At 39.2% G+C, this 26,252-nt stretch overlaps 1 protein-coding gene across 18 annotated transcripts in view; it reads left to right on the top strand.

Moving 5' to 3' along the window:
- Positions 1-26,252, top strand: part of LOC126297395 (muscle calcium channel subunit alpha-1-like) — a 1,224,415-nt gene that overhangs the window by 1,092,058 nt on the left and 106,105 nt on the right. For all 18 annotated transcript variants that reach the window (XM_049988154.1, XM_049988156.1, XM_049988157.1 and 15 more), the window contains one exon: positions 1,351-1,539. In XM_049988154.1, the coding sequence (XP_049844111.1) occupies positions 1,351-1,539 (189 nt within the window). The remainder of the gene's footprint in view (positions 1-1,350; positions 1,540-26,252) is intronic.

Here is a 26,252-nt window from a genome sequence, read left to right as displayed (position 1 = left end):
TAAAATACCGGGTAGTGACACTGCAACCCACAGTATAGACTGCACTTGTTTCACACATCCAATCTGGTGTAACCTTCTGACTTGACATAATTTATTTGCAAATAATTCCTAATTACACTTTTTTCTTGATTATTGTTACACAATTCATTACTACTGTGGTTTTACTGCGTAACCTTGTTCTGACATAAGCACATGATTTTTCATCTCTATGTATGTATGTGAATGGTGTGAAAGGGTGATAGGTTAGATCACCATTCAGTCAAAGTTCATGTTGGTGAATATGTACATAAGAATTGGGGATACTTGCTTGCCGAGCTATTTTATAAGCTTTGTTGGAACTATTGCTCCAGAGATGAAAATGCCCCCTGCCCCCTACACACACACACACACACACACACACACACACACACACACACACACAAACACACACACACACACACACACACACACACACACACACACACACACACACAAAAACTTGGCTCTTCGTACTATAAAAAAGAGTGGAAGGTTGACAGCATAGAAATCCGTCCCCTCTATTTTTCTTTTTTTTTATATGCTTATCCACCAGTCAGCATTTTACCTTAAATTTGGATTGTATTTTTCACTTTATCATTGTTTATGTATCATCCTTCAGTGTTAGATGAACAGCTAGACACATTCCAAAACTTTTTGAAACAAATACGGAAAGTGAGGTATTTACTGTAAGTATTGTAATCTTTGTAAAATATAAGACTGGGAATTCATCTATACCTCTTCCAAATGGATTACAAATAATTAGATGGAGCATCCTTTATTCATTTATAAATTCTGCTTGGAGCTTAATAACTTTTGGAATTTATTTTTGTTCCTCCAGCTTTTAAAACTTAACTTTACTCTGCAATGATATCCATCTTGCAAAAACACTTCATGACCTAAGAAATCCTGTTTTACTTCAAAATTGGAAAACACTGACAAACAATCTTCACTTAGTGGTATATTTTCATCTCTCAAGCTTTTGGTCAGAGAGAGAGAGAGAGAGAGAGAGAGAGAGAGAGAGAGAGAGAGAGAGAGAGAGAGAGAGAGAGAGAGAGAGAATGTACTCTTTTTCTTTTCCTATCAGTCAGCTGCATGTAGTGTGGAAATGGTTTGCCATTTGAGTAGCTAGTGTACAAATAACAAATTTTTTTGTGGTTTCAGAAACAGCCCATGTGAATTTCTAAAGAGTTTGCATTATTATTTTACTAACAGTTTTAATTTTTCTTTGTTTGTGATTCAACGAAATGGGATCTACACTTGTCAGTATTCTCATATGATTTCTTTAAAAGCCTGTGTTGATCTTTTTAAACTGACTTTATGGTTTTGATACAGCCTGGTTCTGGAATGATATCCATTAATTTCTTCCGTCTCTTCCGAGTAATGAGATTGGTGAAACTTCTGAGCAGGGGAGAAGGAATACGCACTTTGCTATGGACATTTATAAAATCATTCCAAGCATTACCATATGTTGCATTGCTCATAGTGATGCTGTTCTTCATCTATGCAGTGATTGGTATGCAGGTTAGTATCTTTTTAACTGTATCAGTGTTTCTTTCAATAGTGTAAATTAGATTGTTATATTACACACAATGGAGAAAATTTATTTTTTTGGAAGTTTTGTTAAAAAATTGATTGAGTTGATTTAATTACAGTAATTGATTATATTTAGTTATCATGTTTTGTATATAAAAAGAACTATAATGACAGAAAAAATCCCAACATCAAAGAATAATTAATGTAGAGTAGTGAAATTTCGAGAATAGATATATTTAGGTAACATATTTAAGTGATTAACATTGCAAGAGCACAGGGTAATGAAAATGTGTGATGAGCCATTCCAAATGTGGAATGCTGATACATTAATAAGCAATGTAAACACTAGAGTGTTGAATGCAAGCATGCATACATTGTGTTGCACAAGTACTGGATGTCAGTTTGTGGGGTGGAGTTTCATGCCTGTTTCACTTGGTCGGTCAATACAGGGACAGTTAATACTGTTTGTGGATGATGCTGGAGTTGTCATCCAATCATGTCCCATATGTGCTCGATTGGAGACAGATCTGATGATAAAGCATGCCAAGGCAACATGTGACAATGTGTAGAGCATTTTGGGTTACAACAGTGGTATGTTTGTGAGCGTTATCCTGTTGCAAAACAGCCCTTCATATGCTGTTAATGAATGGCAGCACAACAGGTTGAAGCACCAGATTGTCATACAAATTTTCAATCAGGATGTGTAGGATAACCATGAGAGTGCTCGTGCTGTCATACGGAAATTGCACCCCAGACCATAATTCCAGATATAGCTTGAACGTACCTAACACGCAGGCAGGTTGGTTGTAACTGGCCTTCTCCTAACCAACACAAGACCATCACTGACATCGAGGAAGAATGAGCTTTCATCAGAAAGCACAACAGACTTCCACCCTGCCCTCCAATGTTCTCTCGCTTGACACCACATAAGTCGCAGACGACAGTGGTTTGCTGGCAGTGGAATGCACACTACAGAGCATCTGGCTTGGAGCTGACCTTGAAGTAATCAATTTGTAACGTTTCATTGTGTCACTGTGATGCCAATTGCTGTTCAAACTGCTGTTGCAGATACAGTACAAAGTGCCAGAGCCATACGCTGAACATGATGAACTTCCCTATTGATAGTGACACATGGCTTTCCAGAGCCCAGTCTTCTTGTGACTATATGTTCTCATAACAATCACTGCCAGTAATCATGTACAGTGGTTACATTCCTGCCACGTCCTCCAGCAGTATTGTACAAGAAATATCCAGCTTCTTGTTGCCCTATTATGTGACTTCATTCAAACTCAGTGAGGTGTTGACAATGGCGTCTTTCTCACCTTAAAGGCATTCTTGACTAACATCAACTCACCACATCCAGTCACAAAGGTAACTAATGCTCACGACTTTTACAGCATGTATTTAAGGCAAACTTGATTTGCAGCCTCATAGGGGCACTATTAGTGTCACTCTTGTGCAACAGGTGTGAAATTTGAATAGACATCATCTTCAAGGTGTAGAAACACACCTACCAGTTTCAATTTTTGTCACACAACTCCTTCTTGGTGTTGCAATTTTTTCCCACTAGTGTATATTTTCTGCTAATTATGGTAAAGTAATTACATTTAATATTCTTCAAATCAAATATCTCGTCACACATGGAGATGTGAATTAGACATGCAGTTTAGCAATATGAACAATGTTAATGTTTTCTCTGAACTATTTTAGGATGCAAGTTCTCCTTTGCCAGAGTTTTTACTCTTTCCTGGAAAGTATGTATATTCTTAGTATAGGCATACTCTGGCTGTTTGTAAGAGAAATTTTATGTCTCTAAATGCTTGTAGTAGTCAAAAAACATTTATTAGTCAAACCTTGTTGTTTCAACATTAATTTCATAATTGATCTGGCATATTTCCTGCACATCACTAGAGAGATTACAGGTGACTGTGTTGGGAGAATAAGCACTGAATAAACTGAAAATTGACTCCACATTCATATCGAGAGTGATGTGTGCTGACCCACCATTCTGCATCAATATCTACATATACATCCAAACTCTACAATTCACTATGAAGTGCTTGACAGATGGTACTTCCTGTTGTACCAGTTATTAGGGCATCTACCTGTTCCATTCACATATGGAGTGTGGGATGAATGTCTGTGTAAAAGCCTGTGTGTGTGCTGTAATTAATCGAATCTTGTCCTCATAATCCTTATGGGAATGATACATAGGGAGTTGTAGCATATTACTAGTTTTATCATTTGAAGCTGGTTCCAGAAACTTTGTAAGTAGGCCTTTTTTTGGATAATTTGTGCCTGTGTTCAAGTGTCTGCCAATTCAGTTTTTCAGCATCTCCAACACACACTCCCAAGAGTCAAACAAATGTGATGATTCTTGCCACCCTTCTATGTTTACATTCAATATTTCCTGTTTGTCCAAATATGAACAACTAAAGCGCTAATAGAGGAGGCACAAAAAGTGGATCTAAGGCTCAATCAAGATAAAACATATTATGTGATTGTAACTAGAAACTATGAAGAGGAAACTGAGTGATCACTAGTAATACCAGATATAGAATTTATGAAGCCTAGATCCCTCAGATATCTAGGAAGTAATATCAGTGTGAACAACATCGAAGAGGAGATAATGAACTGGATAAAATCTGCAGAGAAGTGTCTCTTCTCAGTTGGCAAATTACTCAGTACTTAACTATTTAGCAGACAACAAACTCAACATGTACAAGAAAACTGTGTCACCAGTATTAATTTATGGGGCCGAAACCTGGAAATTGAGCAAGAAGATGGAGATAAAAATTATCTATTACAAAAACAATGTGTTAAGAAAAATATTCAGACCTGTATCAGAAAACAGAATTTTTAGAAGTAGGAAATTCACATTTTGTTTAATGAACCAGATGTGGCCACTGTAATAAAGAGCAGAAGAATTGAATGGGTGGGACAATGACTGACAAGTGAAGACATGATGTTGAAGACAGTGCTGAAAGGGAAGCCACAGAGAATGAGACCCCTTGGTAGACCAAAATTGAGGTGGATGGCTGGATTCAAGGAAGACATGGAGACCCAGGGAACCCACTAGAACCTGGCCAGCAGCAGAGAAAAATGGAAGTGGCTGAAGATTGAGGCAATGAAGGACTTAAGTTCATGTGGCCAACTTAGTAGTAGTAGTAGTAGTAGTAGTAGTAGTAGTAGTAGTAGTAGCAGCAGCAGCATTATTTCATATGGGCCCCACACACTTGATTAATATTTTAGGATGGATTTAACAAGTGACTTGACAACAATCTCCTTTGTAGACTCATTGCATTGCCCTAGTATTCTACCAATGAACCAAAGTATGATAACCCCTTTACCTATGACTGAGCCTGAATGATCATTCCATTTCATATCCCTACAAAGTATTACACCCCTCTATTCGTATGAGTTGACCAATTCCAGTTGTCTCAATGATACTGTAGTCATAGCTTTATTTTTTTTTTCAGTTTATTAAGTACACAGATTTACGTTTCTGAACATTTAAAACAATTTTGCAATCTTTGCACCATTTTGAAATCTTATCAAGATTTGATTGAATACTTGTGCAGCATTTTATTAGTGCCATTACACTAAACCTATATCACTCACCTTTGCAGGGTGCAAGTATTAAATTGGGGCAATGCAACTGGATCTTCATTTGTAAAGGCACATTTGTAAATGGAGTTCTGTGTTCCTGCTTTTACCTTGCTACACTTAATTTCAGTCTCTATCATGCCCATGAGTGTCCGGACACTAATTTTGATACCATTAACAGACTTTACACATGTCCAGAATTTCTTTGGTTTTTGTGAGAGATTTTTTGGTAATATTCTGCTACAGTAGACATAGACGACTTCATGCATTGTCATTTTGACCATCAAACATGTTTCATTCAGCATTTCCCTCTCTATAGCCCTATATTTTGTTTTGCACTTATTGTGCAGTAATCTCTGTTTCTTTAGACGTTTACTTACAGAGACTGTAAACCATGGAGGGTCCATCACATCATGAACTGTTGTACTAGGTACATATCTGTCAAGTGCATGGTCAACTATTCTTCTGAACCTAAGCCATAGTTCTTCTACAAACTTCTCTCCAGAGTTAAATATTTTGAGTGCCTTTTTGAGATACATCCCTGCAGCATCTTTATTGAGTTTGTTGAACATATAATCTTCTACTTGTTTTTGTGGCCATTTGTACTCTGATAATCATTTTTGCTGCAACTGCCTCATAGTCACTGATACTAGTTTCGATGTGGACATCCTCAAAGAACTCAGGTTTATTTGTTGCTATTAGATACAATATATTTCCATCATGAGTGGGCTTCAAAATTTGAGTAGTTTTCAAATGTTTCATTTAGTAACAGTTTGCAGGACATCTTGTTACATTCACCACTCACAAAATAGTAATTGGATGATTAAAATCTTCTCCAGTGATGACAGTATGACTGGTTTCTCTCTGAAGCTTTAATTTACATCTGGAGGTGAGTCTAGTGATTGTTATAAGTATCCAATCATAAGTTTATGCTCATCCTTGATACTGACTCTCGCCCAAAGTCTTACCCACAGTTTCAGTTTCTCTCCTGTCGGATTAGAGTTTCTAGTGTATTGTGACAAATGGATAAGATTCACTTACCATTAGCCTGGTACTGTCTCTGGCTGAGCCAGATGCAGCTGCCTGCCCTGTTTCTGAGGATGATTCTCAGCCTTCAAGGTCCAGGCAATCACACAAGGTGAGCTTATTGGTAGTTGGGAGCTCCAGTGTTAGGTGCATAATGAGGCCCCTTACGGATATGACGGCTAAGGAGGGGAAGAAATGCAGTGTGCACTCCGTGTGCATTCTGGGTGGAGTCATTCCTGATATGGAAAGGGTCCTTCCGGATGCCATGAAGAGCACAGGGTGCAGCCAGCTGCAGGTGGCACATGTCGACACTAATGACGTGTGTTGCATTGGATCTGAGGAAATTCTCTCTGGATTCCAGCGGCTATCTGATTTGGTGAAGGCTGCCAGTCTTGCTTACAAGATGAAGGCAGAGCTAACCATCTGCAGCATCTTTGACAGAACCGACTGTGGACCTTTGGTGCAGAGCCGGGTGGAGGGTCTGAATCAGAAGCTCAGACAGTTTTGCGACCATGTTGGCTGCAGATTCCTTGACTTGTGCCATAGGGTGGTGGGGTTTCGGGTTCTGCTGAATAGGTCAGGAGTTCACTACACTCAGCTGGTGGCTACATGGGTAGTGGAGGCTGTGTGGCGTGGAGTGGTTGGTTTTTTAGGTTAGAAGGCCTCAGGAAAATACTGGGTGGGCTGGAATCTCAAAGGGTGCATGGCAAATACAGGACATGCTTGGATCAAGGAACAGTCGGAATTGTAGTTGTAAATTGTTGTAGTTGTGCTGGGAAAGTCCCTGAGCTTCAAGTGCTAATAGTAAGCACAGATGCTGAAATCGTTATAGGTACAGAAAGCCGGCTGAAGCGTGAAGTAAGTTCTGCAGAAATGTTTACGAAGTCTCAGATGGTGTTCAGGAAAGATAGATTAGGCAGAATTGGTGGTGGAGTGTTTGTGTCTGTCAGTAGTGGTTTATCTTATAGTGAAGTCGAAGTAGATACTCCGTGTGAATTGGTATGGGTAGAGGTTATACTTAACAGCCGAACTAAGTTAATAATTGGCTCCTTCTACCGACCCCCACACTCCGATGATATAGTTTCTGAACAGTTCAGAGAGAATTTGAGTCTCGCAACAAATACGTACCCCACTCATATGGTTATAGTTGATGGGGACTTCAACCTTCCCTCAATATGTTGGCAAAAATACTTGTTCGAAACCGGTGGTAGGCAGAAAACATCTTCCGAGATTGTCCTAAATGCTTTCTCCGAAAATTATTTCTGGCAGTTAGTCCACAAACCCACGCAAATTGTAAATGGTTGCAAAAACGCACTTGACATCTTAGCTACAAACAATCCAGAGCTAATAGAGAGCATCATGACTGATACAGGGATTAGTGATCACAAGGTCATTGTAGCTAGGCTCAATAACATTTCTTCCAAATCCACCAGAAACAAACGCAAAATAATTTTATTTTAAAAAGTGGATAAAGTGTCACTAGAAGCCTTCCTAAAAGACAATCTCCATTCCTTCTGAACTGACTATGCAAATGTAGACGAGATGTGGCTCAAATTCAAAGATATAGTAGCAACAGCAATTGAGAGATTCATACCTCATAAATTGGTAAGAGATGGAACTGACCGCCCATGGTACACAAAACAGGTCCGAACGATGTTGCAGAGGCAACAGAAAAAGCATGTGAAGGTCAGAAGAACATGAAATACCGAAGATTGTATAAAATTTACAGACGCGCGAACTTTGGCATGGACTTCAATGCGAGATGCCTTTAATAGGTTCCACAATGAAACATTGTCTCAAAATTTGGTAGAAAATTCAAAGAAATTCTGGTCATATGTAAAGTACACAAGCAGCAAGATGCAGTCAATACCTTCGCTGCACAGTGCCGATGCTACTGTTACCGATGACTTTGGCACCAAAGCGGAGTTATTGAATGCAGTTTTCCAAAATTCATTCTCCAGGGAAGATGACCGAGCAAGGTGGCACAGTGGTTAGCACACTGGACTCGCATTCAGGAGGATGACGGTTCAATCCTGTCTCCGGCCATCCTGATTTAGGTTTTCCGTGATTTCCCTAAATCGTTTCAGGCCAATGCCGGGATGGTTCCTTTGAAAGGGCATGGCCGATTTCCTTCCCAGTCCTTCCCTAACCCGAGCTTCCGCTCCGTCTCTAATGACCTCGTTGTCGACGGGACGTTAAACACTGACCACCACCACCAGGGAAGATGAATGGAATATTCCAGAGTTTTAAACATGAACAGCTGCTAGCATGAGTGTCTTAGAAGTAGATCTTTGGGGGTTTGCCGAAGCAACTGAAATTGCTTGATATGGGCAAGTCTTCTGGTCCAGATTGTATACTGATTAGGTTCCTTTCAGATTACGCTGATATAATAGCTCCCTACTTAGCAATCATATACAACCGTTCGCTCACCGATAGATCTGCACCTACAGATTGGAAAATTGCGCAGGTCGCACCAGTGTTTAAGAAGGGTAGTAGGAGTAATCCATCGAATTACAGACCTATATCATTGTCGTCGGTTTGCAGTAGGGTATTGGAGCATATACTGTATTCAAACATTATGAATCACCTTGAAGGGAATGATCTATTGATACATAACCAGCATGGTTTCAGAAAACATTGTTCTTGTGCAATGGAGCAAGCTCTTTATTCGCACGAAGTAATGGCCGCTATCGACAGGGGATCTCAAGTTGATTCCATATTTCTAGGTTTCTGGAAAGCTTTTGACACCATTCCTCACAAGCGACTTCTAATCAAGCTGCAGGCCTATGGGGTATCATCTCAGTTGTGCGACTGGATTCGTGATTTCCTGTCAGGAAGGTCGCAGTTCGTAGTAATAGACGACAAATCATAGAGTAAAACTGAAGTGATATCAGGTGTTCCCCAGGGAAGCGTCCTGGGACCTCTGCTGTTCATGATCTATATAAATGACCTGGGTAAAAATCTGAGCAGTTCTCTTAGGTTGTTCGCAGATCATGCTGTTATTTACCATCTAGTAAGGTCATCCGAAGAACAGTATCACTTGCAAAGCGATTTAGAAAAGATTGCTGTATGGTGTGGCAGGTGGCAGTTGATGCTAAATAACGAAAAGTGTGAGGTGATCCACATGAGTTCCAAAAGAAATCCATTGGAATTCGATTACTCAATAAATAGTACAATTCTCAAGGCTGTCAATTCAACTAAGTACCTGGGTGTTAAAATTACGAACAACTTCAGTTGGAAAGACCACATAGATAATATTGTGGGGAAGGCAAGCCAAAGGTTGTGTTTCATTGACAGGACACTTAGAAGATGCAACATGTCCACTAAAGAGACAGCTTACACTACACTCGTTCGTCCTCTGTTAGAATATTGTTGTGTAGTGTGGGGTCCTTACCAGGTGGGATAGACGGATGATATCAAAAGAGTGCAAAAAAGGGCAGCTCATTTTGTATTATCACGTAATAGGGGAGAGAGTGTGACAGATATGATATGTGAGTTGTGATGGAAGTCATTAAAACAAAAACGTTTTTCGGCACGGCAAGTCTATTTACGAAATTTCAGTCACCAACTTTTCTCTTCTGAATGCAAAAATATTTTGTTGAGCCCAACCTACATAGGTAGAAATGATCATCAAAGTAAAATAAGAGAAATCAGAGGTTGAACAGAAAGGTTTAGGTGTTTGTTTTTCCCGTGCGCTGTTCGGGAGAGGAATGGTAGAGACATTGTATGATTGTGTTCCGATGAACCCTCTGCGAATCACTTAAATGTGAATTGCAGAGTAATCATGTAGATGCAGATGTAGATGTAGATGTAGATTTCCTTTCAATAATGCATAAATTTTCCCCCCAAAATCCCCTGTCTCAATTTTGGATTTCAACTAGCCTTCCGTATCTAATATTATGTGAGCTCCACTGCTTATTAGAAGTGTTTCAACCTCTGGTACTTTGTTGGGAAAGTTTCAGCACTCAGATGCTAGGTTTTTAATGCTCCTACCTGTAAGGGGCATTTATTTGGATCTGATACTGATACTTCCAGGTCTCCTACAGCTGTTGTTGACTGGATAGGTAGTCACTTAGTATAGAAAACCTGTTGTGTGCACTCCACATGCAGCCAGCTACTTGTGTAGAAGCCTCTGACGTGTAAAGTACACCTCACTCATTTAAGGAAACCCTACAGTTCTTAACCTTGTGGTGCAAGTGCAGAAGGGCACAGCTTAGCTTGTCATAGAACAAAGTTTGTGGTGCAGTCCTTCCACTCAACGTAGAGTCAGGGGGCTTTGATCAGCTTTGAGACAATGCTGTGAATTGTGAGCTTTGTTGAAACTCCATGAGCAAGGTTGGTCTTCTCAACCTGCTCTGTCAGTTGCTGCAATGATCCAGATATGATGTTGGACCCCAGACAACAGCCATCACATGTTCCAATATGCACCACAACGTGCAGTTCTTTGCACACTGTTTCCTCAGTGGCTGTAGGAACAGTCTCTTCGACATGTTGAGTGAGGTCCCAGGCATACACCTTAAGTGCAACTGGTTTTGGTTCCAATTCCTTGCTGTCATTTCCCTAAGAGGTACCAGTCTTCACCATATGTTTGAGCTGCTAATGCTTAATAGACCCTACACTTTTGCATTTGCCTTTTTTTGACATGGACACAGCACATTCCTCAACAGGTAAACTGAGTCTGATTGGATCAGTTTTGGTTTCTATGGAAGCCAGCACCTAGAATCCATTGATTTGGGGATTGATATAACATTTTGAGTTCCCCATGGTCCTGTCTCTCCTGTACAAGGCACCTAGCCCTACCACTGCCACACGATTCACATTCAAGTCATCCCTCTTGCCTATGGTTTTTTCAGATATCATCATGGATCTGCAGGTGATTATCTCATTATTCTCCCAATTATTAATGCTGCTGTTATATCATAATCCCAAATTCCACCTTCAATCATCTCAATTACCCTCACAAAATTTAATGTGCCCCACTGCAGTCACACCATAGAGAAAAAAAATTGACAATACAAAGAATTAAAGCAAACTGGCCACTTTAATGCTAAATTGTTACCTGTATAGAAAGAAATAAACCAAATTGGCCACCATTCATGCAAAATTTTTAGTTGTGGAAGCATACAGATGCTATTTTGTGAACAGTAAATTTATTTAAACAGTTCGACATTTGAGATGTTCACTATAACCTAGCTAGCCATCAAACAGTATGAGACAATCCATTCACTCATTTGTTCACCCTTATCATTACACTGAAGACCCATGTATTTAGCAAGACTATTCACCACTCCATAATTCCTGCATGCAGTTTTGTGGAGAAGAATGAATGTATACGGTTTGTGCTGAAGTCAGTCGCAGTGAGCTGAGTTGTGGATTACAGTAGGATGATCATGATCTGGTATATTGTCATGAACCACTGCTGCAGTCATCATTATGCAGTGGGGTGCCATATGGTACTAAGAAGGATTGTGTGAATCATTTGATCATAAATATGTCAATTATGCAGTGCCACATTCTCACAGTGACCTGTGAAAGATGGATCCAGATTCACATTATATATTTCATAACTTAACCTTTGTTGTCTTGCTTGTGGAAGGTTGTGAACGTATACTTGAGCTGTATTATTACAGAGAGTGAAATAAATGTACAGGATTAACTAGTAAAATTAAAGTAGTTTGTGCTTCATAACCTGAAAATATTCCAGTGATCTCTCTCCATCCTGGACCTTGTTTTTCTATAGTGTCTTCTCCATTTCTTCATCGTTGACTCTACTGTTCCCACTCAGTAATCTGCTGTTCATGGCTGCAGATCAGTCAGTCTAGCCTAATCAGATTTCTCTCAAACTGTTGCTGACATACAGTTGAACCTTACTCACAAAATTGGTGGTGATGCAAAAGGTTAGCAGAGTACTGTGGAAGCAAAGCTTGTGAAACTCTTGCAACAGTAACAGCTACAATTACAACAGAAGTTCTAGCAACAAAAACAACAAATCAGCAGCAAAATGAACTGCTCCATAATGAAATTCAACTTCTGAGGGACCAACTGCAGACACAGGATACCCACACACTGCACAATAGTTTTTATAATATTGAACAATTTTGGGGTCAGTACTCACCCTTGCTGTTAGATACAGTTCTCTCTTACAGTTGCATGACATTCTGCGACGGGTCAGGCTCTTATCGCGCAGTTTCCTTTCCCTGAAAGAAAATCCACCTACCTCGTTTCTTAGGTAGTTGCTGCACTCGCCTCTCCTGATAGCAGCTACTGGAAAAATTGCAGAAAAGCAGTGTTGAAGAAACTGCAATTTAATAGCCGCTCACCGGAGGCCGCGATACATGTTTGCTGAAATACAATCTATGAGCAATCTTCCTAAATAAATTGAGTTATTGGAATGGTAGTAATTGTTTACTCAAACGAGAACGCGAAGTTGGTAATTCTATTTAAGCTCTTTATTGTCTTTAAGCCTGATCATCAGCCCGCTAATCTACGTTTGAAGAAAGTTCAGTTCACAATTCTATCCACACTCAAACCCCGCCAGAATTAACTTTCAAAGTTACGGAATTTACTTAACTGCAACACAGACGATTTTCTAACATACACGTTTGCAGTCGATGTTCAATAATAGTTCGTTTTTTAACGTTAATGCTCGCCATAAGCACTTAGTAAAAGTTTACGAAGTACCGCCACGCTTTTAATTATTAAAGTTACTCGCGTCTTTCGCGGAACGAAAAGTCACAACTCGCTCAAACTCACACTACGCGTTACTGGACTCTTCCAGTCTCAAATCGCACAGTACCGAACCGATGAAGCCGTTTTATGACTTCATTTTACACATTATTCGCGAGGACACATCAAGCATGTCTCTTCTCGATCACAGTTCCTTCGCGACTCCTCATCCACTCGCGACTCACTCTCCTAGTCTGCTAACCGTCCTCGCATCTCATTGGCTCACACATCACACAGCCAATCAGAATTAACTCTTTGGGTGCGCCTCGCGCCAAAATCTAGCACGCACCAGTCATGACTTCTGAATCATTTACGTCATGATTTCTTGTTACACAAAATTTACTGTATAATTTAACAAACCGAAAGGAAAACTAGACTTTACTTTATTTCCAGAAATTATTTAAATACTCGCGAACGTTCTGGCTGCTTGTACAATACCATACACTCTTGGACATCCGACATTCACTAAGATGGGGAACCACTGGCGACTCTGTTCCCACGGTTACATCGTCTGAACACTTGCGAGTTCCAACCTAGATTTTATACACTTGCAAAGAATGGCGAATGTCCCTCTTTCATTCACTCAGGCACACTCATTCACTCTCACCTACTCATATAAAATAACTGTTCACAAAAATTCAAAACATTTATGGTTTTAACAAAGTTATAGGTGAATTTCTAAAAGTAAAATTCTCAAAATAAATACAAAAGCACGGAAGGTGATTTTGTTTCATAGTTGGATGGTCACTGAAGGTGATCTATACATAATGGTATTTATTTAGACTCGAAAATTGTAGAAATTTGCGTTTTCTGTAAGATTTTTCTAATTTCCAAAATATGCAGGTTTCAAAGCTCAAATTTGGATGACTTATTTTTATTCATAACAGAAACTAGTATATTAACTTTTAATTTCCTCAGGTTCCTCAGTTAGAAGTTATTAAAGATGAAAGTTCCACGTTATACACGCGGCTAGTTAGCGCACAGGTCTTACATTCTCACGGTACAGACATGCCATATGGTCGTGACGTCAGACGAACGGACACCGGTAATCTGCCCGCTACAGCACATATGCTAATCTGATGGCTACTTTACAGTCTGTCTACATTTCACAGTAAATATTTGATAGAAAACTGTGCGCTCGCACTAGTTGCGACGCCACACACCTCCTGAGGAAACTAAATTTTTTCATTCATGACAAACTTTTAATTTTCTAAAAAAATTTCTATAAAGATTTACTCAAACAGCTATTTAACATTTATAGTTCCTGTACATCAATCATCCACTTATACCTAGGGCTGACGACCTACAAAACATCTTATATCTAAACATGCACTTTTATCATCATTCAAAAAAAAAATTTTTCAGATTACAAAAATCTATTTACAAATTCCTGAAAGAGAAAACAAACCTAAATACTATCTTGATGTACGTCACACGCACACTAACACTACTATCGCTATGGTGAGCGTCACTTTTTTACCACTTACACTTAAGATTTTGATAGCACTCGTAGTTCGACCGGGTCCTGCTTGGGAGGTCCATTTCAAGTCTCGTGCTACCACCTCTGTTTACTTCGGCGCACCTGAAACATCAGCTGGCCTCAGTTCCCTTTCTAACTACTACGTCTTAACCTACAGCAGCGATAAATGGCGCTATCTGCTTGACTCTAAAGTCTCATATTTTTGATAAAATTTACTTTACAGTATGTACAATTTTCAAAATTTTTTTTTTTTTTTTTTTTTTTTAAGTGAAAAGTGAATTGACTTTCCTAATGCAGTACCGAAGTGGCACATTTACTCTTTAATTACTTCTTCATCTCATAATCAAACAAGTTATGGTTACATAAGAAATACTAAGAAAAACAATTCCTACAAATAGTTCACAAATACATAATAAATCTCCGCCAGCACTGGTGACTCTCCAGTTCCTGTACAATACACAACAATATAAAATATACACAAAATTATCAATATTACAATTCTGTCTCCAGGCAATCTCCTGTAGTCCTGTATCATAAATTAAACACTGAAAAATACATATTTACTTATTCATTTATCAACACTACAATCCTTATACTAACCTCTACGACAAACTTGGGGAGCTTTGTGTGTCTCTGGTCAAAAATGGAATCGATGTCATGGGTACTTTCCTCATCTCACATATCTGGAGTTACTTCAATTTCTTGTCAACATCAGGTTTTCTCTAGTCACATTCGGGTTTAATTTACAACTCTCATACCCATACTTCACACACTCAGGTTAGTATTTGTTAAAGCGTTTCCTACTAATCTGCGAAACCTCGTTACCCATACTTTCTAACATACATCCACCTCCTGAGTTACCAACGTTGCCTCAGCTCTGTTTACATTCGTAGCCTCACTTCCTTTTGTTTACAAACATCTCCTCTGTTTACCAACAAACGCCACCTCTGGTTACCAACATTAAGCTTTTTATTTACTCACCTTCGTAGCCTCACTTTTTCCTAATATCGAGCTAGCCAAACACTATGCTCATTCTTTCTCCTTTTCTCACATATTTCTCTTCATTTGACAGTCAGTCCTGCTGCACTGTCCCTTTAACTTAACTTCCTTTACCCCTTTGACAGTCAACCTTGTTGCACTGTACCTTTACTCATTTTACCACTAAATCACCTCCTGAGGCTCTGACTTCATTGAACAGACAGTTTTGCTGTACTGCTCCATTTCCTTTCCTAAACATTAGCTTAATGCTACGTCTTAACATATCGTTCTGTTACTTAACAAACAGCTTCAATGTTCGTCACCATATTTTCTGAGGCTCTTACATTTCTTAGTTATTTTACCTTTCTAAGGGCATTACTCACACCTTAGGCCAAACATTTACTTTACTGAGACTTATTACTTATCTGAGGTATCTTAATCCTTTTTGATTTTCTCTTACACTCATTCCTTACGCTTAACCTATACTGCACTGAGGTTCTTTCCTACTCATTACTTAAACACTTTATCACTTAAAAACTACGATAGAGAAGAAGGAAAGACGATAGAATTTTAGTTCTGAATGAAAGAAGAGGTAGGTTGACAATACGGAAAAGAAAGTGGAAGAAATATTGTCAAACGACTCGAGACCTAGTGCTCGTCACGCACTTAGCTCTGCAAAGAGTGCAAAGCTCTCTGAGGTATCTACTCACTCCTGGCCACGTCTCTCTTTTGAACATATCTTTTCAAATCCACAATGTTCCTAAGCCCTAACACCTTATGTGATTTCACAAACTCCAGTCTATAAGCATTTGGGTGAGGCTTCTCTACGATTCTAAATGGGCCCACGTACTCATCGGTAAACTTCTTTGTTTCTGACGTAAGTTTCTTAGATCTTTCCCTAGTTTTCACTAGCACTAGATCCCCTACCTGAAAACTAGTGGGATCAGCTCTTGCGTCATGCCTTCTCTTTCTTTCCAGGGCCTTCTTTCTTATATTAATACGTGCCAGTCTCTCCTTCTCTTCGATGGCTATGTCTGTGAGATTTGGAAACTCGACCAGGTCGAATAAAATATTATTCGGCCTAATGTCACACATTAGCTCTACTGGTGCATATCCTGTGGCTTCATGCTTCAGATGGTTTATTACTTCTTCGAAGTATTCAATATAATTGGCCCAAGCGGAGTGTTTTTTATGACAATATGTTCTACACAATCTGTTTAACTCCTTCACAATTCGCTCACACATGTTCCCTTGAGGAAAGTACGCGGAGATTTTTATGTGATCGATACCTCTCTGTTGTAAACATTCACTAAATTTCTTAGAGATAAACTGGGGCCCATTGTCTGACAATATTGCCTTTGGCACTCCTATCTTCCCAAAATAGTCCTTCTCCAACTTATTCACTAATACTTTAGAGTTGGCTTTCTTAATTGGGTAAAATTTTACGTACTTAGTAAACCCATCCACCATCACAAACACATATTCACATCCCCCTCTAGACACTGGTAGTGGACCAAATAAATCTACAGCTACTAAATCCAGCCGATTTTGTGGTTCTACTGAATACATCTGTCCTTGGATAGTTCTATTGTTGGCCCTAACTTTCTGGCAACGATCACAGGATTCTAATCGCTGTTGCACCCTTCTCCACATATTATCAAGAATTACCACTTCACTTAACTTAGCTATACATTTACGAGCGCCATAATGCCCATACTTACAATGTACGTAGTCTATAAGTGCATCTACATGTTGCTCCGGAAAACATATTTTCCAATTCTCCTCACTGTCTTTCCTGCGCCTAAATAAGACATCTTTATGCACTTTATAGTAGACCAGTAATTTTGGGTAGTCTGGATGACCTAATCTACTCTTTACTAATTTAATGTTGTCATCCTGGTTCTGTTCCCTCCGTAGGTTCTTACAAATGCGCTTAATTAAGCCATCGTCCTGGAGCTGCATGATGGCCAACATTACTTCATTATTATCGGTATTTCTTAAAGATTTCCCTTCTTGTCCTGTATCTTTCACACTTCTTGATAAGGCGTCCGCCACGATGTTCTCGGAACCCTTAATATATATCATCTTATAATTAAATTGCTGTAAATACAGGGACCACCTTCTTAATCTAGCATGTTTTAGCTGACATGAGTCTAAATATGTAAGGGCACTATGGTCTGTGTAGATCCAAATTTCATGTCCTAAAAGGTACTTTTCAAATTTTTGCAGGCCGAAAATAACAGCTAATGCTTCAAGTTCAGATATACTATAATTTTTCTCGGATTGTTGCAATGACCTGCTCGCAAAGGCTATGGTCTTGTGGACTTCCTCTTCTCCTTCTTTTTCCAACTGAAATAGTTCAACTCCTAACCCGTAACCACAAGCATCAGATCCCAGACAAAATGGTTTCGAAAAATCGGGATGGTTCAAAATCTTACTATTAATAAGAGCTTCTTTCAATTCTTCAAACGCCTTCTGACACTCAGAAGTCCATTTATAAACTACATTTTTCTTTAAGAGTTCTCGCAGGCACGGTGCATTGAATAATTGTCCAGACACAAATTTTCTATAAAACCCAAACAAACCAAACATCCCCTTTAATGCTTTACGTGTTGTAGGTGCAGCATAATCCCTTATTGCTCTAATCTTTTCTGGATCCGGCATGATACCATCGCCACTCACTATGTGCCCCAAGAATTTAATTTCTTTCTTCACAAATTCAGTTTTGTCTAGCTTCAATTTCATACCCCCCAATTTTATGGCCCTCAATACTTCATCCAATAACATACAGTGTTCCTCCCACGTTGGTGTCGATATCAAAACGTCGTCTACATACACTGTAATTCTTCTTAGTAGATGGTCCCCTAATACCTGCGACATAGCTCTTACAAAGGCACATACACTTATATTTAAACCAAACGGCACCACCTTATACTGATAACATCTACCTTCGAATAAGAATGCCGTGTACTTTCTTGATTCCTTTGCTAACGGTAGGTTCCAATATCCACAGGTCACATCCATGGATGTAAAGAACTTAGCACCTTTAAACTTTTGTAGCAGTTCTTCAATATTCTCCGGACGGTCACTCTCAGGTAGTACTATTTTGTTTAATGCTCGAGCATCCAACACTAGTCTAATTGAACCATCCTTCTTAGGAACTATGACTAGCGGGTTATTGTACACACTAACAGCCCTTTCAATAATTCCCCACTCTAACATATTTTGAATTAAGTCACGTACTGCCTCCTTATGTACTTCTGGGATTGCAAATGGTTTTTTGAAGAAATGAGCGTCTTTCTGCACTGTCAAAAAACACTCATAATCCTTTACTAGCCCTGGTTGATCTGAGAAAACCTCGGCATGTTTGACTAGTATTTGTCTTAAATCGTTTTTCCTTGCTTCATCAATATCAATTAATTCTAGTAATTTCTCCTCGATCCTATTTCTGACACTCACAAGCTCAGACGGATCCTCTACTTTTTTGCCACCGTACTCATTATAGCCCTCCAAGAATTTCTCTGTTTTACAAATACATATAGGAAAATCATTCTGCTCAGGATCCTCACATAGCTGCTTACCGATGAAAGGTATAGTAATTAGTTTACCCTTAATTTTTACCATAACATCATTGGTAGAAAAATTCACCCATCCTTCATATTTATTCAAAAAGTCAGCCCCCACCAATATGTCTACACTCAGTCCATTTATAACTAAGAAGTTCTGTCTTATTTCTACTTCCTTAAATGCTATGGGTAGAAACACTTCCTGTTTTACTGTCTTCTTAGTCTTACCGGTTGCTACTACAATGTTCAAGCCACTTACTGGCATCTTAACAATCTGTTTACTGTTAGGGAGTTCATTTACCAAGTTCTGGGATACTGCACAGACTTCCGATCCAGTATCTATCAAACATTTAACTGGTTCATTTAATACTCTTAGCTCTACTATCGGTTGCCCTAAGTACTCTTTATTTATTTTGGGTTCTGCTTCCTCCAATAAATCTTGCACAATTTCTCTCCTTTCGAAGCCTGTCTTTTGGGTGGCAATCACATTCACACTTACAGGGTTTATTTCATGCTTATTATCACCCTCAATTCTAGTGGCAGCTCCTATTAGCCTATCCACTATTGCTAAGTCAAAACATTTTTCCAATGTTTCCCCCTCTTTCTCATTAACCTCCTTTTCTACGACCCTATCCAAGGCGTCGTCATTAACCTCTACCTCCTCCTCTAATCCATCCTCTTCTTCGTAACTATCTACAACATCAATTATCTTATCAAGCACAGTCACAACCCTGCCATTATTACTGTTCTCACCCCTATCCGACAGCTCTTCATTAGTTTTACTGTGCATAATGTCTTTCTGATTATTACCCTTATAACTAGTACTTAGTTCTTCAATAAGTGGCTTCTTATGATTATTCTTACAGTTAATTGGTTCATTAACCTCCACTTGACTTAAAGCTACTATCTCTGTCTGTTTTACGTTATCCTCCCTAAATTTTGTAGCAACAACATTTATGTTAGGTGGTCGTTCAGGCTGCTTTCTTATGAATGGTTTTGCCAGCGGATTTAACTTTAAACGCTGTTGCCTACGATCGCCAGCACACTCGTAGACAATTAATGGTTTTCCGAGCGCGGTGCGTCATCACTATGCCTCCAGCTGACCGCCTCACCTCCTGACATCTGTCGGCCGCTGTCATACTGCTCGCGTTCATTGAACCTGTTAACATATTTTCTTCCTCTACCACGTGAACTGCCACGGTATCCGCCGCCTCTCTGAACACCCATCCTATTAATGTTTACATCCGCGCGATTGTCATTCTGCCTAGCAGGCGGGCGATGCTTCCTCCTCATGTTTTCTTCTTCTTTTTGGACGGATTCAACCCTTTCTAAATACTGTACAAACTTGTCAATGTTATCTCGGGGCGCAGATATGATCTTAGTTTTCCAGTTCCACGGTAGCTTATTTTCTACCCCTAATATGATCTGTTCTGTTTCTAACTTACTACTAAGGTAGGACAGAGTTGTTACCCACCTTTGAACAAATCGTTTGATGCCCTCTCTCTTGGGGTCATACTTCTCTCCCGACCAGAACCGATTAAGAACATCCATCTGCTTTCTCTTTCCCCAGTATTCCTCAAAGAACGCTAATTTAAATTCTGACAATTTCGCGTATTTTTCAGAGGCTAAATTCCCCCATACTCTGGCCTCTCCCATCAAATTTGAAGTGATAAAGCCTATCTTTTGTTTATCGCTCCATACTTTCGGCAAAACGTCTTCAAAATCGTTCCAAAATTCTCTGGGGTGCATGTTCTTACTTGGGTCAAATTTTAAAAACTGTCTGTGGGTAACATACGCAACCTCGGTAGATTCAATTATTCCACTGGAAATTATACTATCACTATGGTTAGAAACACACTGTTCTACTTTGGTTAGTCTGCATTCATGCCCACAAAGTTGCTCATTCACACTTTCACTGAAATGGCTTATGTGAGTCTCTAAATTATTGACCTTATTTACAACTTGCTCTCCAAGTTTCTCACACCGAATTTTGGTATCATTTACTTTACATTCTAAGGCGGCATGATTAATTTCATTGGAACTCTCTACCACTTTTATGTGCTCACATACTTTATCTAATTCTGCATCAACATGGGATTTAAATTGCTGTTGATCCTCAGTAACCTGTTCGATTCGTGTCGTCAATTCACTTTGCACTTGAACAATATTTTCTGTACATTCTAGTTTAACCTGCTGTATTTCAACATTTACTTTACTACTGAGCACTGCTAAATCTTGCTTCCAACAGTCTCTGAGATCGGATATTTTGGAATCTAAATCAGCGCCCATTTTAGTCATCTCATTACTTAAATCAGAACCTAATTTAGACATTTTTGAATCCATTTTACTTGACATATTAGTTTCCATTTGTGACATATTAGTTTCCAATTTTGACATACTGGAATCCATCTTACTTGACATATTGGAATCCAACACGTTCATCTTAGTTAATAGATTCATCAGCATACTGGCGACATTATCCTTCGCCCCCTCATTTGCTGATACAATGTCCCTATTAACATTAACTACCGGCATGGGTAACTGTAACTCACTGGGCACTGACATATTTGGATCTGACTCCAAACTATAATTAACATAGGATGAATCAGTCAAACTACTACTGAAATTGGGTTGAGACACGTCTAAACTAAAATTCATGGGGTCATTTTCCCCTGTCTCCATCCCACTATCACAACTTAGTTCCGCCTTTTTGTCACTTGGTTGAAACTCAGCCATTTTTCTCAGTTTGACTCCACAAACACACAAAGTTTTCAAAAGCACTGTACTTAACTTTGTGCTTCGGCGTGCTGCGTTGCTGCTAGATGAAACTGCGGGTCCGTTCACCATACACTGCAATGCTGTACCAGTTTCCGGGCCCCCGCTCGAATCAGCGCTGCCAACTGCCACTGCTGTCGTCGCCTCTGCGTAGTCTCCGTAGCTCGTCGTCTGCCAGACGCCGTCGTAGACTGCTATTCCAATCGGCGCGTAGTCACCGAAAAATTCTTCCGTTCCGTACAACACATTACAGTTCACGGACACTTTCACTGTCCTTCCTATTCACGTGGCGATATCAATTTGTACGCTACACAGTTCCTACACATAGCGAGCACTTCTGTATTGTCCGGTAATTGTCACTACTGCTTTTTTTTGAAATTCACTGGAATTTACTATTTTTATTTCCCGGCCGATGCACCACTTGCGACGGGTCAGGCTCTTATCGCGCAGTTTCCTTTCCCTGAAAGAAAATCCACCTACCTCGTTTCTTAGGTAGTTGCTGCACTCGCCTCTCCTGATAGCAGCTACTGGAAAAATTGCAGAAAAGCAGTGTTGAAGAAACTGCAATTTAATAGCCGCTCACCGGAGGCCGCGATACATGTTTGCTGAAATACAATCTATGAGCAATCTTCCTAAATAAATTGAGTTATTGGAATGGTAGTAATTGTTTACTCAAACGAGAACGCGAAGTTGGTAATTCTATTTAAGCTCTTTATTGTCTTTAAGCCTGATCATCAGCCCGCTAATCTACGTTTGAAGAAAGTTCAGTTCACAATTCTATCCACACTCAAACCCCGCCAGAATTAACTTTCAAAGTTACGGAATTTACTTAACTGCAACACAGACGATTTTCTAACATACACGTTTGCAGTCGATGTTCAATAATAGTTCGTTTTTTAACGTTAATGCTCGCCATAAGCACTTAGTAAAAGTTTACGAAGTACCGCCACGCTTTTAATTATTAAAGTTACTCGCGTCTTTCGCGGAACGAAAAGTCACAACTCGCTCAAACTCACACTACGCGTTACTGGACTCTTCCAGTCTCAAATCGCACAGTACCGAACCGATGAAGCCGTTTTATGACTTCATTTTACACATTATTCGCGAGGACACATCAAGCATGTCTCTTCTCGATCACAGTTCCTTCGCGACTCCTCATCCACTCGCGACTCACTCTCCTAGTCTGCTAACCGTCCTCGCATCTCATTGGCTCACACATCACACAGCCAATCAGAATTAACTCTTTGGGTGCGCCTCGCGCCAAAATCTAGCACGCACCAGTCATGACTTCTGAATCATTTACGTCATGATTTCTTGTTACACAAAATTTACTGTATAATTTAACAAACCGAAAGGAAAACTAGACTTTACTTTATTTCCAGAAATTATTTAAATACTCGCGAACGTTCTGGCTGCTTGTACAATACCATACACTCTTGGACATCCGACATTCACTAAGATGGGGAACCACTGGCGACTCTGTTCCCACGGTTACATCGTCTGAACACTTGCGAGTTCCAACCTAGATTTTATACACTTGCAAAGAATGGCGAATGTCCCTCTTTCATTCACTCAGGCACACTCATTCACTCTCACCTACTCATATAAAATAACTGTTCACAAAAATTCAAAACATTTATGGTTTTAACAAAGTTATAGGTGAATTTCTAAAAGTAAAATTCTCAAAATAAATACAAAAGCACGGAAGGTGATTTTGTTTCATAGTTGGATGGTCACTGAAGGTGATCTATACATAATGGTATTTATTTAGACTCGAAAATTGTAGAAATTTGCGTTTTCTGTAAGATTTTTCTAATTTCCAAAATATGCAGGTTTCAAAGCTCAAATTTGGATGACTTATTTTTATTCATAACAGAAACTAGTATATTAACTTTTAATTTCCTCAGGTTCCTCAGTTAGAAGTTATTAAAGATGAAAGTTCCACGTTATACACGCGGCTAGTTAGCGCACAGGTCTTACATTCTCACGGTACAGACATGCCATATGGTCGTGACGTCAGACGAACGGACACCGGTAATCTGCCCGCTACAGCACATATGCTAATCTGATGGCTACTTTACAGTCTGTCTACATTTCACAGTAAATATTTGATAGAAAACTGTGCGCTCGCACTAGTTGCGACGCCACAATTCTTATTCCTTTAGTTAGCAAAGGTTTTTTATATGTTTTCTTGGGATTATGTTTAACTATTTTCTTGGGAAAACAATCTTCAAATACCCTTAAAATGTATCGTGAAATAAGTTATATTTGAAGTTTGCATCAGGTTCCTTATACACTTCATCCCAGTCTAACTGCTGTAGGCTTTCCTGAAAGTGTGCAATATTTTTTATATTGTTAATTTAACGCACTGTTTTGAAGGTCTGATTTGATATACTGCATGGAGCTATGTCATGTACTGTAACTAGCTGTGCACCACGATCTGAAAGACCATTCTCAACAGGATAAGCATTTATATCGTTAAACTTATCTAGGTCTATAAAAAAATTATCTATCAATGTACTGCTGTTCCTTGTTATTCAAATAGGAAAATCAATGATGGAGCTCAAATTGAAAGAACTGAGTAATACTACAAGGTCATTCTTCCTATTACATTCCTTCAGGGAATCAACATTGAAATCCCCACAATAACTACCATCATCATACCTCAGCAAAAGATCCAGTTGAGAACCAAAGAAAATTCTGGTCCTATAACAAAATCACTAAGCAGGTCTAAGGTTTTCATCCATTCACTCATTGACTAGTCTTGAATACAGCAAAATGAAAGCTGAAGTTTTAAATTTTGTTTTTAAGGAATTTTTTACATAGGAGAATCATACAATTATATTGTCTCTGTAGCGCTAGCCTCTTATGAAGGTTGCATTTATCATGAATCCCTCACTAAGTGCAAAGTCCCAAAAGTGACAGTAAAAAAGCACAAGTGACCGTTGTGTATAAAAAGGGCAAAAGAAGAGACACACAGAGTTACAGGCCTATATCCTTAACATTGATTCACTGCAGAATTCTTGAACATATTCTCACTTTGAATATAAGAAATCTCCTTGAGACTGGGAAGTTTCTGTCCACAAATCAGCATGGTTTTAGAAAGCATCACTCTTACAAAACTCAGCTTGCCCTTCTCTCACACTAATCCTGCAAACTACAGATGAAGGGCAACAGACAGATTCCATATTTCTAGATTTCTGAGAAGCATTTGATATGATGCAGACTGTTAATGAAGGTATGAGAATATGGAATATGTTCGCAGATATGCGAGTAGCTTAAAGACTTTTTACATAATAGAACCCAGTAAGGGTTCATGGGTGGCGAATGCTCATCAGAGACAATGGTATTGTTAGGAGTTACCCCATGGCATATAATAGGACCGCTGTTATTCTCTGTATACATAAATGATCTGACAGACAGTGTGGGCAGAAATCTACGTCTGTTTTCTGATGATGCGGTGGTGTGTGGGAAGGTGTCATCGTTGAGTGACTGTTAAAGAATACAAGACAACTTTGACAATGTTACTAGTTGGTATGATGAATGGCAGCTATCTGTAAATATAGATAAATGTAAGTTAATTCAGATGGGTGGGAAAAACAAACCCACCATGTTTGAATACAGTGTTAGTAGTGTCCTCCTTGGTACAGTAACATCATGTATATATGTACGCATAAAAATGCAAAATGATATAAAATGGAACATGAGGATCATGGTAGGGAAGACGAATTGTTGACTTTGGTTCATTGGGAGAAATTTGGGAAAGTATGGTTCATTTGTAAAGGAGACTGCATATAGAAAGCTAAGGTGACCTATTTTTGAGTACTGCTCAAGTGTTTGGGCTCCACATCAGGTCAGATTAAAGGAAGACATCAAAGAAATTCAGAAGTGGGCTGCTAGGACTGTGACACTGTACTTGTGCCCATTATGCCAGCTGACCCAGTGGACCCTTCAGGCTAATCAGTCAGCATAGAGAATGGTGGTCTGTCACAAATGTGAATTGTTTGCCAAATAAATATTTCTCGAAATTGTTGACATTCCTTCTTGGTTGTAGAGTACTTCATCTTGGACTTACAACATACTCTGGAAGCACCAGCTATCACCTTTCCAACACATTCATGAATTTGCACTAAAACTGTATCTATGCCATAATTTCTAGTGTCAGTGTGAAGTTCTGTCTTGGAATTTTGTCACACAGTGCTAGAACTGAAGATTTCAGCACCTCCTAAAGAACAACAAAAGATCTGTCTTGTGCTTCATTCCAGGAAAATTTGGCACCTCCCTGCAGTAGTTCTTGCAAGGAATGTGTCTCAGTATAGAAATCCTTTCTTAATCACTGGTAGCACGAGTACATGTGAGAAAACTTCTCACATCACAAATGTGCCAAGGAGTCAGAAAATCTGTGCCTGCTCTTATTTTTTTCACACTGGCCAAGATTTTTATTTCTTGTACAACAAGAGAGACTTTTTTCAGATTCCAGCAGAGGTCTGCAGTATGAATATATTTAAATACAGTTATCACATGAATTGGATGTTCTGCAAATC

Source organism: Schistocerca gregaria, chromosome X (genome assembly GCF_023897955.1).
Source record: "Schistocerca gregaria isolate iqSchGreg1 chromosome X, iqSchGreg1.2, whole genome shotgun sequence".
In the NCBI taxonomy this organism is placed as follows: domain Eukaryota; kingdom Metazoa; phylum Arthropoda; class Insecta; order Orthoptera; family Acrididae; genus Schistocerca; species Schistocerca gregaria.
Note: the sequence above shows the minus strand (reverse complement) of the source record. Positions and strands in the feature narration are given on the sequence as shown.